General features: G+C 36.5%; 2 protein-coding genes across 3 annotated transcripts in view; both read left to right on the top strand.

Annotated features, from left to right (window-relative positions):
* The window catches only part of LOC136814452 (uncharacterized), a 792139-nt gene that overhangs the window by 707602 nt on the left and 68461 nt on the right, over positions 1-16076 (top strand). The window lies entirely within an intron of this gene.
* LOC136814454 (uncharacterized) lies at positions 4702-9769 on the top strand. 2 transcript variants are annotated; one of them, XM_067071003.1, is made up of 4 exons: positions 4702-4791; positions 7302-7453; positions 7981-8031; positions 8240-9769. In XM_067071003.1, exons 2-4 carry the CDS (start codon positions 7330-7332, stop codon positions 9745-9747), a joined length of 1683 nt encoding a protein of 560 aa, XP_066927104.1. In that variant the 5' UTR covers positions 4702-4791; positions 7302-7329; the 3' UTR covers positions 9748-9769. The 2 variants fall into 2 exon arrangements, with proteins under 2 accessions (XP_066927104.1, XP_066927103.1); XM_067071002.1 differs by having other exon boundaries at positions 4706-4791; positions 7298-7453.

Genomic DNA, 16076 nt, shown 5'->3' with positions numbered 1-16076 from the left:
ATTTTAGAAAAAATAAGTTTTACCTCAGCCAAACAAAGATCTAAAATTATAGAGCTTGGTTCACCTAGAAATCAGGTGAACCCCTGTTGACAGATTTTCCTGCATGAATCCCATGGCTGCAAATAAATATAAGCACATAATGACATGCATAATTTCAAGATGGTACCCCAGCAGTGATAAATCAATTTAGAATGGCAGCCTTGACCATAAAGTATAGACAGTGTGGTGGAAAGTCTGTTAGACAGAAAGTGTAAAGTGAATTTTAGAGAAAAAAAATTATCAAAACAAAACTTCCAACCCAAAACAGCACTACAAGATTGGCAAACAGAAAAGAAGAATTGAAGCAAAATAAAGATATACCTTTAGTTCTTTACACGATGCAACCAAGTCATTAAGAAGATTAAAACAAGAATATCTAAGCAAGTATGAAAAGAAAATATATGTTTTGATCTTCCCACCCACTTTTTCCCTACCATTATTGTTATTTTTATTTGGATGCGTGGTCAAACACCCAACAGTTAGTCACACTAGGAAATCTAGCTTTCAGAAAAAACAACATCAGTCATCTACAGGATACATTTCAACAACAAGGATGAGAGTTACCTGAATCAAGTTCGCAAGACAATATTAATTAAAACTTGAAAGTTGGAAACAAAATAAAACGTGCAGCAGCCAAACTGCCAAAATCAGCCAACCAAAATTTGTCATTCAATTCCTGAGACAGCGCCTCGATTTTTAAGGCATTGTTTATATTCTAAAGTAAAAACAATTACGCACATGTAAATGGGTCATTGTTTGAGGTCCGGCAAAATTTCCGGGAGATAGTTTCCAGTTCGCGGATCTAGGTGGGTTCCGCCTCCCCCGTAGATCTTTTTCTTGGGAAGTTGATCTTCAAATTAGTTTTCAAGGTTGGCTTGGCTCAAATTTTTTCATCTATTGCTCAAATTTTAGGCAATTTCTCAAAGTTTTTGAAAATGTTAATTTCATTAAAAAGCGCTGGGTTATTTTTTCATGAATCTCTTTAGAAGTTTTGTGGTGCATTTTTTTGCTTGAGAGTCAAGTAAACAATATAGCGCTTTCGCAGCATTAATCTTTGATACGCATTTTGGTGGGACGCTAGTGTGACTAACTGCCCAAGGGAGATAATTAGGGATTCTATTGTTTTTACTTCGAAGAAGAAAAGTCAGGGAGATTTGCAAATCAGCCTTGCTGATTGCCCGCGCGATCCATCCATATACTTAGGCGGACACTTCAAGTCGGCTCGCATAATTTCTTATATGCGTTCCACCATTCAGATCTCTGATTCGCTTGGACCCAACCAATCAGAATATCCACATAATCATCCTCAGATCAGAATGCAGACAATCTAGGTAAACCAGACCGTAAACATAAGAAATATCAAAATCAAAAAAAAAGTTTACGGGCTGGATATCCAGGCTATTATAACACTTTATAAATTACTTAACTTCTTGTTGAGTTGAACTCTCATTCATCAGAAGAGTGCTTGACCAATCGGAATCGGAAGCATATATATACTATTGTCGTATGAAGTTCTGGAGTTCAACAGCTTGTCGGGCTGGTTGAATGTTGCAATTTCAAACTTTTCACTGAGACAAAGTGAACATTTTACCGAGGCACGGTTGAAGGGCGGACAACGACGGATTGTTTTCCAAGTAATCTTTGGGTGTCGGTTTTTACGTTTCAACCTCCAAATTTCCTTAGAAAGTTCTGTCTCCTTTTCGTACTTCTCATTTGCGAATGAAGACTTGTGGTTTGCGAAGCGTTTCTTAAATTTGGGTTCTGCCAGTCCAATATAAAATCTTTCACCATATTCCGGTTCATCGTCACAGGTCACTGTCGCTTGATACACTGATCGCTCGACCAAGCAGGAGCCGTTGAGGGGACATGAATGCTTATCCCTACCAGTTAGTCACACTAGGAAATTAATCTTTCAGAAAAAAAACATCAGTCATCTACAGGATGTATTTTAACAACAAGGATGAGAGTTACCTGAATCAAGTTCAAGATCCCAAGACAATCAATTAAAACTTGAAAACTTAAAATGAGACAAAATGACAGATTGCGAACGTGCAGCAGCCAAATATCAACCAACCAAATTTTGTCCTTCAATTCCCGAGACAGCGCTTCAATTTTTAAGGCCTTGTTTATACGCTAAAGTAAAAATAATTCCGCACATGTAAATGGATCATTGTTTGAGGTCCGGCAAAATTTCCGGGAAACAGCCTACCCGGCGGTGTGCGGATCTAGGTGGGTTCCGCCTCCCCCGTAGATCTTTTTCTTGGGAAGTTGATCGTTAAATTAGTTTTCAAGGTTGGCTTGGCTCAAATTTTTTCATCTATGGCTCAAATTTTAGGCAATTTCTCAAAGTTTTTGAAAATGTTAATTTTATTAAAAAGCGCCGGGTTATTTTTTCATGAATCCCTTTAGAAGTTTTGCGGCACATTTTTTTGCTTGAGAGTCAAGTAAACGATATAGAGCTTTCGCAGCATTAATCTTTGATATGCATTTTGGCGGGACGCTAGTGTGACTAACTGCCTACAGTTACATGTCCGTGCGTCATCTTCACCGTTGTCGCGTTTGAGGATGTTTTTGTTATGACTTTGGATTATTGATTTGATGTTTCTGGTACAGCTGTAACTCACTTTGACGGTGTTGCGATTAAAGATCTTGTTAAATTTATGGTGTTTAGGAAAATGCTTGTCAATGAGCTGCAGGAATTTACGGGCGATTTTGGTTTCGACATTTTGATTGTATGGAGGATTGAACCAAGTGATCTTTCACTTTCGTTTTTTGGGCGGTTTTTTGCGTTCACGTTGGTTGGATTGTAAGTAAGCGTGACGGTGTAACCGCTGTCCTTTAGTGCTTTCTCGTAAGGTTTCTTGGCTAATTGTCGAAAAAATTTTTGTTGGACGAGTGGTTTGACAGTCGTTGCTTGATCGTTTTTAGGATCTGTTTAATGACACTGGGAGGATGGTTTGATTGAGTGTTGATGTATTGAAGCTTGTTGTCTGGCTTTAAGTATGGTTTGAACGTACCATCAATTAGGTTCAAGGTAATGTCCAAGAAAGAATTGTTGTCAAAAGAAGCCAGTACATAGTTCTTCGTAAACATTCAAAACAAACTTTAGTTTTTTAAAATTTTATTTTCGACTGATGATCGTCTCCACGGCGTGAAACTATTAGTTTTGAAATAAAACTCATTAACTTCATACGACAATAGTATATAAATTATTTATAAATATTTATTTTTTTTTAAGAATTTTGTTATCTAATGAAGAATAAATTAAAATAAAGTTTGCTAAACTAAGTATTTATATCCAAAGTTTTTAAAGAGGAAATAATCATGAAAACTTCTCAAATTTATAACACACGCTCATAAAATTAGATTTCATTTGCAAGGAATAAGGTTCTGCAAATAGTATTTTGATGAGAAAAGCGGGAACATCATAGCAAAATATGTGCAAACGTACTGCATGAATACTTTGTCTGCTTAATTTTTCTTATAAAAACAGAACACTCGAGGGGACAGAGATGGATTTCTATTATGAACAGTTTACAATAGAAAAGACAAAGAAGCAATCCGCTAAAAAATTCTCGTCCTCCATCCAGCTCCGCTATTACATATCCCAGGTTTAAAAAACCTGGCGTAATGAAATCGGGCATTAGAAAGGCGGTGCTTCTCTCATCTTGAATAGCTTTGACTTACGCCAATATCTTACTTTATATTCAATATCTTACTTTATATTCACTCCTTACGCCAATACGCCAAAAGTAATTTGGAGTGCTGTTCACTAATTCCAGCCTGGTCTGGACGTTTCCGGCGGGCCGGGAGGGTCCTCAATAAGATTGCGTTTAACAATCGAATCACAATTATTAGATTGTTTTTTATTGTGTTCAATTAATACAGTGTCCAGTTAATTCGATTGACACCGTCTAGTCTTGGGAACTTCTTGATTCAGGTGTATGTAGCTCTCACTCGAATCCTTGTTCAACTTTATGTTTGAATATTTTACAGTAATTCTATAGGAAAAATCAAAGGCTGTTGTCATAAAGAAATCCATTGTTCCCATCATTGCAACCATCGCAGGTAGCTAGCTCCAGCAAGGCAAAAACTGCACAAAGGCAGCAAGGTTTTGGTACAGACACTGACTGAGAAGAAGTGAGCAAGGATGATCAGTTTCAGTGCAAGTAGAATTTAATAGACCTTTTTTTAAGAGGCAGCCATATTGAATAATTATGCACTCCAGCATTTAAGTGGTAAAACATAAAAAAGTAAGGAAATAGTTCTTGCGAAAAACATAAAACAAAACCAGGAGTAGATCAGGCAGAGCAGCTATCAGAGCTTGGAAATTAAAAATGTCCACTGCACATACTTTCGTTTTCACACGCTTATTTCCCGCGCTTGTAATCTCGCATCCAGTGAAACCTTTTTAGAAAAAGCATAAGAAATTAGTAGGGTTTTTTTATTTTAGTTTTGTTTGTAAATCTGGAAAAAACTGTAATAATTTTGAGCATTAATTATTTAAAACTTACATAAAAATGATATGAATACTATATATGGTATATATTTCGGTATTAAGCCAGCTTTTTCATATATTAACACACGGATATCTACTTTGCATTTCAAACATTGTAAACAGTGAGATCACCCGCGAAAATGTAAACAAACATTTTTTTTCTGCAAAATTTTGAAGAGCATACTGAGAATCAGCTGATTATCTTTTCTATCTGGATCTGTTGGTAGATTTTGATTTTATCTTGAATTTCGAAGGTAGGCTGTTTGACCTTTCAGTATATTTCTTCCGTTCATCCCCGGGGGAGGGGGTATTTGGCCTATTTGGTTTGCAAGATTAGATTACGGGTATGTCGTCGGAGCCAAAGTTTGAAAATCGACCCTTTATTTAGATTTAGAGAGACTGAACTTCGAAATTTATGACTAATTTCAGCCAAAATTTAGCCAAAATTTTAGTCCAAATTTCAAGAATTGATAATCCTAGAAACAAGTTAAGAACATTTTAAGGCTTTTTGTGGGCTTTTAAATACCTGATTTTTAAAGGAAAATTGACAAAAATACTCAAAAAATGAGGAAAGAACATATTTAGAATAAAAATTTTAAAAGTTAAGTATATCCCCATTAGGATTTCGATAGTCATTTTTATCCCACTGAGGAAAAATGTTCCACTGGGGCTATGAGACAGGGGTATTTAACTTGAAACACGTTCATTTGCCATTTGGCAATTTTTGGCAATTTTTTACGAGTTTTGGCGTTTATAGGCCTTATTTTGGCCGTAAGCTCAAGATGCGGTGCTAAGTAAGTCTGCGACCGCAGTCGGAGGCGACCCGAAGGCTCCTCTTTCGATAGCTATCTACGGTAAGTAAAGGCCCGGCGGTACTAGGGTTGCGATCTGACGGGGGAGGGGGGTGCCGCCCGACTTTCGACCCTTGGACCCTTACTGGGACCGGGACTAAAAAGGAGAAAAATAAGGAAAATCTTTTGAATTTTACGACCCTTATTGAGACAAATTCGACCAATTTTGACCAATTTTCGATAGAATTTGAAAAGGATACTTTACTTCGAGCCGTTGTTAAAAGGTTTGATAATAAAGGAAGTGTTGTAGAACGAGTTTCTCGTTTTTTTATACAGTATAACTAGGGTAGGGGGTCAACAGTCATTTTTGGGGCAAAGTCAAAAAATTCAAGATGTAGTGTTTTTTTATGAAAATTTAACCTATTGTGAGGCATTGTGCGCAATTTTTAAGGTCAGAAGTCCAAAATTGAAATATGCAGTGATAGTATTCTGGAGATACTCCAGGGAAATCAAAATCATTTGGGTCTGGGATGCGTCTATGTCCGCCATTATGGAAATAAAATCCCTGCTAAGAGCCATTTTTCAGGCAAAAACCCAAATTTGAACTGAAAAATTCTCTAAAATAACAATAGACATGGGCCCGAATTTTCTTGCAGTGATAGTATTCTGGAAATACTGCAGGAAAATCAAAATCATCTGGGTTTTGGATTTGGGTATATCCACCATTTTGGGATTGAAATTCCTGCTAAAACGCAATATTTCAAGCAAAAATCCCATTTTTGACTGGTAAAATCTTGAAAATGGCAATAAACATGAACCTAAAATCTTTTTGCAGTGATAGCCTTCTGGAAATACTCCAGGGAAATCAAAATTCTTTGGGTTTAGGATAAGGGTATGTCCGCCATTATGGAATTGAAATATGTGCTAAAACTGGCTAAAATGCAACATTTCAAGCAAAAACTCCATTTTTGACTAAAAACTGCTCTGAAATGGCAATAGACATGGACCCAAATTTCTTTGAAGTGTTAATATTCTGTGAATTGGGAAAACAAAATCATTTGAGTCATTTGGGATTTGTTTACATCCACCATTATGACATTTGACGCCCCACCCTAGTATAACAAAGAGATCATTGTATATTTCTGTATAATAAGGTCAACCGTAACATCCTTTACTAATATGAAATATGACATCTTTTGATTTCTTGCTGATGTCAAAAAAAAAAACATTGTTTTTTCCGAGTCACCATTGGGGCTAATAAGACAGATTATCATTTTGGTCTACCTTTCGACTATAGACACTCATCTTACGTTACTTGGAGAAAGTTAGTCCTGGCTCTGTAGAAATCAAACGAGACGAAAACGTTTTATAAAACTCCGTGTATATGTAATATTAAAATTTTGTTGCTACGGGTTTACCATGGGGTTTGTTTTAAAGTTTGTGGAGTCGGTATTCTCTTTTCAATTTTTTATCGTTAAAGGAAACAGAAGTCTTGACTTTAAAAACTTTTAATACGCAAAGATTAAATAGAAAACTTTCAGATACGACGATATTTCAATTTTTATCGTGCATCACAGTTACAGAAAAGATTATTTAAAAAATATATCAATCACGCTGGCCCAGCTAGCTTTGGGTGTACTATTTTGAAAAATCTCATTGAAAACAAAGCTTTTTTTCTTGATCTATTTTCTTGAACAGTATGTGGTGTTTCTTTTTAAACCATGAACCGACTCTCCGTTTATTTTGTATTTTGAGTTAAAGCTTCTTTATACATTCATTCGTATTTTCATATGGTTTCCTTACGGGGTAAATGGAATTTGATGAAAACCGTCAGAAAATGATTTCTATTTTCATATATATTTTTTGTAAAAATAAATATTATATTGCTATCAGATTGGCTTTGGCAAAGTGGCCAAGAAACTTTTACGTACCATCCCGCGACTTTCAAAAAATATAATCTTTATTACAGGTAGAGAGTTGCTGAAACAAGAAAAATCAAACATGTCAAAGATTTTGCATGGGTTGAAAGATTTCTTTAACGAAGAAAAGTTAAGTGATCGTCGAATACGAATTATCGAGATCGAAGAAACGTTTGATGTGACTGGAAAGAAGAGATCTGCACCTAGTAAGATATTGCTGGATATTGAATTGTAACTTTTGTATGGAAATTCAATGTTAACGTTGGCGAGTTTTCTTTATTGGTGTATTAGCCAAGCCGCTACTAGATGGGTAGTTCCTTTTTTTAGAATGTCTTTATGTTCCTTATTTCATTATTCTTCTTCTACCTACAAAACACCCCCGTCTCGGTACCTAGTAGACTTTTGAAGCTCTTCGATGGAGTTGATTAATTTTCACTCTGTAGGAATAAAACATAGCAGGATACTAGCAATGTCTGTTGTATTTGGACGGGACGTGGGAGGAAAATTTCACAAGGTTTAAAAAATACCTTCTTTCTGATGCTTGAACGACTTGATACTCGTGAATTGAGACTATTTTGGGGAATTCTTTCACCGAGTTGTTATTCAATGGGTTAATCTAATCCTTATTTAGACAGGGGTGTTAAAAAATTTAATATAAAATTACATCATCATGACTTGTCGCACTCTTTTGTCTTTTTATATTTGAATTTACATAAATATTCTTTACATTTAGCCAATGAACAACCCCATTTGGAAGATTCACCCTCAAAGAAGATTAGAATAGGTATATAATTTCGCAGAAATCATCGTGTTTTTGCAATATATCATGCCATGAATAATTTTGATTGATCCAGTTTTGGAAAACTTGAGATAAAAGCTCTATAACGATTGAATAATTTTCAAAGGAGACTTGATACTAAGTAATCCATACAATATTTGAGCATTCTTGAAACAATAAAAGTTTATTATTGTCCTTTTCATTACTATGATAGATGGAGAAGAACAACAACAAGATGAACGTCCTCAAAACAAATTGGTGACCCCAGAAGAAGAATTGCCAATATGTAGCAAAAAAGACAACAGTTGTTCTTTAAAAAGCCCTGTAAAGCAGAATACATCTGGGAATAATGTAGAATCTCAACTCCATCCCCTCCCCAAGGGAAAAATGTATGTTGATTTGCCAGTTCACTCGCTTGTCCTCTGTTTAAACAGCTTGTATTTCCAGAAACTATTTGTTGATTCTGGAATGAAAGAAAATAGCATGTCATCCATCGATATCAAGGTCAACCAAGGTGAAGGGAAGTATCTGGAAATGCTAGTTAAGGCTTTCTATGACCAAGATACGCTAGTGGATATTTCGTTGCCAGCTTTATTGTCTGTGATGGATATTGCAGCTAGATTTTCGTGTTCAAGTTTTGTTGATTTCGGACTTGAGTTATTGGATAAGAAAACGGTCAAGACGCTAGAGGAGTGCAATACCATCTTACAATGTGTCTCCAGAGTGTTTCAATCTTATGATAGTAACGAGAAGTACAAGAAAACCTGGGATTCTTGTATTAAGTTTCTATGTGAAGCTCTTTTCCCTTTGGAATTCAAGTTTGCTCAACAAGAGAAATTCAAGAATCTAGATCACCGAACGGTGCTATCGCTCTTACGCTCCAAACACGCTTTTGTTTTACACGAGAATCATTTACTGGTCTTTGCTTACCAATGGTTGGAAGGGAATCCTGATTACCAGACGCCTCAAATTATTGAAAGCTTCCTTAAGTCGATTCGATCAGGATCGCTCTCAGTCACCTTCCTAACAGACGAACTTACAATATGTGACCGCATATTGAACAAATGGCCTGGGTATTCACAATGGTTTGCTAATACCTTGAAATATCACACTTTATCGCACGGTAGCAGGGAGCTGCGTGGTCTTAAATCGCCATCCATATCTCCTTCAAGGGGATTTGTACGACCTATGAATAACTCGTTATATGCTTGTAAACATTATACATACATCGCGAAAGATAAACAACTCGTCAGCGCAACTGAGAATCGTTTCTTATGGAATGGAGTTGTGTTGGATCCGGTCATCGCCATCAAGGATATTGATGAAAGGTCAGCTTACATTCGAATGCGAATCGTCAAATACAATGGATTCCAACCAGTTGAACCAGTACAGCAATTCCACCAAAAAATCGATTTCTACTTCTGTCTTCTACCTGGATTCATTCAATTTAAAACATCTTTGTTGAAACATAAAAAATTCATTGCTAAATTTGTACGAAAAGCTGAAATCGAGTTCCGCTCAGCAAACGTCTCTAGTATGCACGCGGTGGCAAAAGTTGATCAAGGTTTCCAGAAAATGCTTGCTGATCATGGGTTGAATCTAACGCTTTTCTTTAAGAAGACCTCATTCTCTTGGATGAAAATTGATACTAATTATGTAAAACCAAGCAAAAAGTTGATCTTATTGACCGAAAGTAAGAACTATCAACAATATGTTATTTGAAAATCAATCTGTTACACTTGTTACACTTGTTACACTTTGAAGGTTTGCATTGACCATTTCACCATTTCATTCATCTCGGATACATTCTCACGTTGGCATAAGGAAAAAAATTGGTAAGAGATTGATATCTATTCCCTAGGCTATTGTTTGTCCCAAAAGAAAGTGGACAAATTGTTATAATAATTGAAATAAGATCTTTGGTCTCTCTGTTCAATTAATATGTATATATTAAAATTCCCAAGATTCCAAAACCTATTCAATCCGGTTTTGGAGATTGAAATATTACATATTCATACAAGTCATGAAATTTCGCATAAATTATAAGGATTTTAATTTATAAGAAAATTTTCCACTTTCTTCGGGACACACTGTATTTGGTCGTACCGAATGTTTAATATAAACTTGATAGAAATAACTTCTTCCATCAGTTTCACAAATCTGAATTATCTTTTAGTTCAATTTATTATTAGGTCACTATTATTAAATTATTGAACTTAAGTTTTTATTGGCAAATTTAGATATTTTACATAGTTGTACATACTTATTAAGTTAGGAATTATTTTGATAATATTTATTACGAATTTCACGGTTGAATGGATTTTTTGTAAATTTGTTAAATAATTGAATGAATACTATTTCATAAAAATAGTGTTTTAAATTGATTTCTTCGAATTTTCAACTTGTGAATTTCCAAACTTCAATTCTCAAATAGCTTGTAACTCTTAGCTAGACAAAACCGTTATTAGTGCCAATTACCATCTGAAGCTCCATAGTAGACTAAAAGATATTAACCAAGTGACTACTTTGAGTATCAGAAGTTGAGTCTTCAAAGAAAGTATCGACCTCTGACGACCAAGTATATAAATTTTATCGCGCATGTGTCAATCTAATCACTATACAGGGTGTCCCTAATTAAAGTATCGAGTTTGAACATGCGATTGAGTAGAAAAGTTTGTGTGTGTTATCGCTACAATATAAGAACGTTCTCCATCACACAGGCTTATTACAAAAGGTAGTTACAACGTATAAATTAATCGTAATGACAAAGAAAAAAGAGGGAGAGCTTAAAATACAATTTTGTGAACACGCACATAAAACTTTCTACTCATAGTTGTGTTTCGACTCGATAACTTAATTAGGGACACCCTGTATAAAAGATGAAGAGCAAATAGTCTAGCAGACTGTATCAATTTAGGCATGTTTACTATTGAGGAACTCCCCTAAAACCTCCAAGTGTAATTGAAATGAGTTTATTTCAAAAGAAATCTTTTACATGATTCCCAAATGTATATCAATAATTACTAAACTGTTTATTATGGTAATGTTACTTCAATTTCAATGGAATCGAAATAATAGACAGATCTATGGGTAATTTTCACTGAGACTGTCTGGCGAAAATCGATTAGCTGAAACAAAGAAAATTGATAGGAAAGCATTACTGACTCCCAAAAAAGTTGTCAAAGTGTTTACAACCCTTTGAATTTTAAGAAAATTTTATCAAAAATCATCAACTCGCATATCAAGGGGTTTAGAATTACAGCCTTCTAATGAACATTTTCTGTGACAAGATTCTTCGTCTTTTGTATCAAATCAATACAGATGAAAGTTTGCTCTTCAACTCTATCGGGAAAGAAAACACTTTTCCCATATGACCAATTTTTTACAAAAGAATTCCACTGCACATTCTGCTACTTTTATGGCAACCAATTTATTTATGCTGCCTTTTTCGCTGAATTTGGAGTTAATTACAGCATGGTTGACAAAATTTAAATGAAAGTAATCATAAGTCAGTCGTTTTATAAACAGTTCTTCAACAGTGGAGGCAGTTCTTTCATTTTATGTAAAAGCCAAACCATTTCACTGCTGATAAATGTTGATGCTCTGTCTGCTATTTTATTGCGAACAATCTATTTTCGGTGTATCTTTGGTTTAATTGGTCATTAAGCCAAGAGAACTCTACCCCTCTCTTGGGGAACAAAAGGTTTAATGACCAATTTTCGACGTTAAATCTGGAATGTTGATATGAAGCGATCAAAATCTGATGTTAAGCACGAATCTTCATTGTATATTTTTTACAACCCTTAGAAATTTATGAGAAGGATCGTTGATGAGAATCACTTATCTATCTAGCGTAGTGAAAAAGCACCCTGAGACTTTATGGCGAAAATCGATTAGCTGAAACAAAGAGAATTGATAGGAAAACATTACTGATTCCCAAAACAGTTTCAAAGCGTTTACGACCCTTTGAATTTGGAGTTAATTTACAGCATGGTTGACAAAATTTAATTGAAACATGAAAGTAATTATAAGTCAGTCGTTTTTATAAACAGTTCTCCAACAGTGGAGGCAGTTCTTTCATTTTATGCAAAAACCAAACCATTTCACTGCTGATAAATGTTGATGTTTTGAATGGATATTCAAAGAAAGCAACGTTTAAGAATCCTCCTTATGTAAGGAGAAGAAGAAACTCGTTTAGTCGGCGATTCCATAAATTCATTTTGAATAAGCTCCCAGCTGGCACACGAGTCTGCTAAATCGCGTGCCACGCGTGCCAGCGTGCCAGCGTGCCAACGTGCCATGCGTGCCTGCGTGCCAACGTGCCTTGGCGTGCCAACGTGCCAGCGTGCCAACGTGCCATGGCGTGCCAACGTGCCAGCGTGCCAACGTGTCATGGCGTGCCAACGTGCCAGCGTGCCATCCAAATTTGGCGTGCCATTAAAACTTCGGCGTGCCATCCCAATTTTGGCGTGCCATCCAAATTTTGGCGTGCCATCCGAATTTTGGCGTGCCATCCGAATTTCGGCGTGCCATCCGAATTTTGGCGTGTCATCCAAATTTTGGCGTGCCATCCGAATTTCGGCGTGCCATCCGAATTTCGGCGTGCCATCCGAATTTTGGCGTGCCATCCGAATTTTGGCGTGCCATCCGAATTTCGGCGTGCCATCCGAATTTCGGCGTGCCATCCGAATTTTGGCGTGCCATCCGAATTTTGGCGTGCCATCCAAATTTCGGCGTGCTCGTCCGAATTTTTACCGAAAACCGAGCTTGGAGGAGACGATGACACAACTTGGACCCCCCCCCCCAATATGGACCCCATTGTGGACCCCAATATGGACTCCCTCAAAATTAGTGGGAAAGCATTTTCAAGGTTATTTTATGTAATGACACTTAAATTATGTAAATAATGGCATTATCACAAAATATGAGGTGTATACACCAATTTACAACAAGATGTTTTTTTTCATGCTCAATAGGATGCTGGCGGTGCAAAGGGATATAGATTGTCATGCAATGAAAACATTAAATGCTCCAAGAGAGCTGTTTTAGAGATATGAAAATAGTAGTACTTTTATTACTGTATTATTTTATTATTTTCATTTTTATGTGAACAGCATTATATAACTTTAAAAGTTTTAAAGAAGATACACTTGATTCTTCCACGCGAAAGGCAGTAGTCTACCTGTCATTTTCTTGACAAAGCAAAATCTCATTTTCGGCTTTATATATAATATATGTTTAGATACTTAGCGTTATGCTTTTTTCTTGAGCATATGGTAATTTAAGCTGAGGCTGGACATATGCTTAATATGCTTAATTTTCTATTGTTCTAAAACAATAAATCCATTGTATTCGAGCCAGAATCCCAGCTTTGTTATGCTTATACGCCTTATGCTTATAAATAAAAAAACGTGTAGTGTACTTTGGATGACGGTCAAGTATTCTTAAGAAATTGCCAAAATTGAGGGTGAATTATTCTTAACATGTTCTTACTTTTTTGGACTTGGCTATTTTACAAACATGAGAAATAATCATATTGAGAGTTTTGGACTTTTGAGTTTCACCCTGATATTCTTATAGAAGATATTCTTATATAAAAATGCGTTTATCTTAAATGATCCAAACAACGTTAAACTACCTCCAGATGTTATATCATTTTCAGTCGTTTTGAGCAGTTTGGAGTCTTGTACAGTAGAGTAAACAAGGATGAAGCAACATTGGCTTACTTTCAGGTACCTACCGGGGGTTGGAAAAGATGTCAAAACTTAATATGCGAGGGGGGGGGGTGGAATAAAAATATCCTGGATGTAATAAAATTTTCGAAAAATTAATTATAGCGCCCAGGCTATTAGGTATCTGAGAGTAGATTTAACGACATAGTAATGATGTTTTTATGTCACGAATAGGTAAGTGTTTTGTCGTTAAAATCTACTCTCATACGCAGATCTTTTACGCTACTGTTCTAAAGAATTGAAAAAGCTTTTCATTCTGAAACCTTTTGAAAAAGTTTTTTTCTGGAATTTTTTTTTATGAAAACCTAAAACTTCAAAATAGCCAAAAAGCTCATGAGTTTACGGTTACCGTTTTTGCCTTTTTAAATCAAGTGGTCAGAAGCTGTAGCCAAAAATAAGGAGCTTAGTTAAATGGTTGTCCAAGGGCTAAAGTAATTTTCAGAAGTCATCATTTTTCTTGACTTTTTCTTTTTCTTACTCCCCTCACTTGCCGTACTTTAACCCGTGTAAGAGACCGTAGTAAGTGTATATTTCAAAATATCGCCTAACAATTAATGTTTCATGGAAAATAAAGACTCTGGAAATTTAAAAAAGTACGCAAAATTAGGTTGTCACGCTAAAACTTGGATGGCACGCCGGAATTTGGTTGGCACGCCAAAACTTGGATGGCACGCCGGAATATGGGTGGAACGCCAAAATTTGGTTGGCACGCCAAAATTTGCATGGCACGCCAAAACTTGCATGGCACGCCAAAACTTGGATGGCACGCCAAAACTTGGATGGCACGCCAAAACTTGGTTGGCACGCCAAAATTTGGATGGCACGCCGAAATTTGGATGGCACGCCAAAATTTGGATGGCACGCCAAAACTTGGATGGCACGCCAAAACTTGGTTGGCACGCCAAAATTTGGATGGCACGCCGAAATTTGGATGGCACGCCAAAATTTGGATGGCACGCCGAAATTTGGATGGCACGTAGGCACGCTGGCACGTTGGCACGCCAAGACACGTTGGCACGCTAGCACGTTGGCACGCCAAGACAGTTGGCACGCTGGCACGCTGGCACGCCAAGACAGTTGGCACGCATGGCACGCAGGGCACGCCGGCACGCTTAAAAACCGATGGCACGCTGGCACGCGTGGCACGCGATTTAGCAGACTCCTGGCACACAACGTTGTTTCAACGTCCATCTAACGTTCACAACGTCCATATAACGTTAGATGAACATTGAAACAACGTTGTGTGCCAGCTGGGCTATATCACGCACATGTGATGAGAGAGGTTGCCATATCCCTTCACAATGGAAGTCGCATGATGAAAAGTTACTGGATGACGAACTACCAACAATCCTGGTTTGATGTAATTTGGCGCATACAGTTCTTTTCCATCCATCATCTTTCATGCACCTGTACACATAAACTTCAGTAAAACACCTCTGTCTGTTATTTTATTGCAAACAATCTATTTTCAGTGTATCTTGTTTAATTGGTCATTAAGCCAAGAGAACTCTACCCCTCTCTTGGGTCGTGTTCAGACCAAGGTTTAAAGCAATTAGGTCTACATGTTTCTTTTATATTCCTTTTGTATCTAACGGCACGCTACTCATTAGTTAAACCAAAGTTTAAAAAGGAATCACCCTCTGGTTTAAAAAAAAAGTTTTTACGATTTCGTTGCAGTTTTCTGAATAGACGAAATCAGAATTCGCAAGTGAAAAGCATGCTCCTTTTGTAAATGAAGAAAAAAGAACGTGAAATTTATGACTTAGAGACGCTCGGAGCATCTCTAGCAGTAATGGCTTAAACGAACACGAATTAGTGTTTTGCAGAGGGATTCCCTGAAATCTTTTTTGCTTCAAAGTATCTCAAGAGAGAAGATGACATGATTTCAAGTTAGGAAAGGAGATTCCTCGAGATCGCCAATCGATGATGACAAAAGAAAAGTGATTATAGTTGAATTCCCATATCAACAAAGTACTACTTAAACATTAAACTTAAACTTTCAGGTCTGAACACGACCTTGGAGAACATAAGGTTTAATGACCAATTTTCGACGTTAAATCAGGAATGTTAATATTGGCTGCGTTTAGACCAACTGGCATTTGTAATTTGGCATTTGCTCATGAGGGATTCGATTTTAATAGCTTTTCCATTGTATTTTCTGTCATGGCATTTAAGGAATCGTCTTTTTAGAGTCATTACTGAAAAGGTGATTCTCTCAAGCTCAACTTTCACAGATCAAACAATGAAAAGCATGGAATTTCTCAGAAACTGCAGTCATTAAGACTGAAACTTTTTGCCGTAGTGCTAGGCTATGGCAAA

This window comes from Clytia hemisphaerica, unplaced genomic scaffold, assembly GCF_902728285.1.
Source record: "Clytia hemisphaerica strain Z4C2 unplaced genomic scaffold, Clytia hemisphaerica genome assembly, whole genome shotgun sequence".
Classification (NCBI taxonomy): domain Eukaryota; kingdom Metazoa; phylum Cnidaria; class Hydrozoa; order Leptothecata; family Clytiidae; genus Clytia; species Clytia hemisphaerica.
The sequence above is the reverse complement of the archived record's forward strand: the minus strand, read 5'-3'. Positions and strand labels throughout refer to the sequence as shown.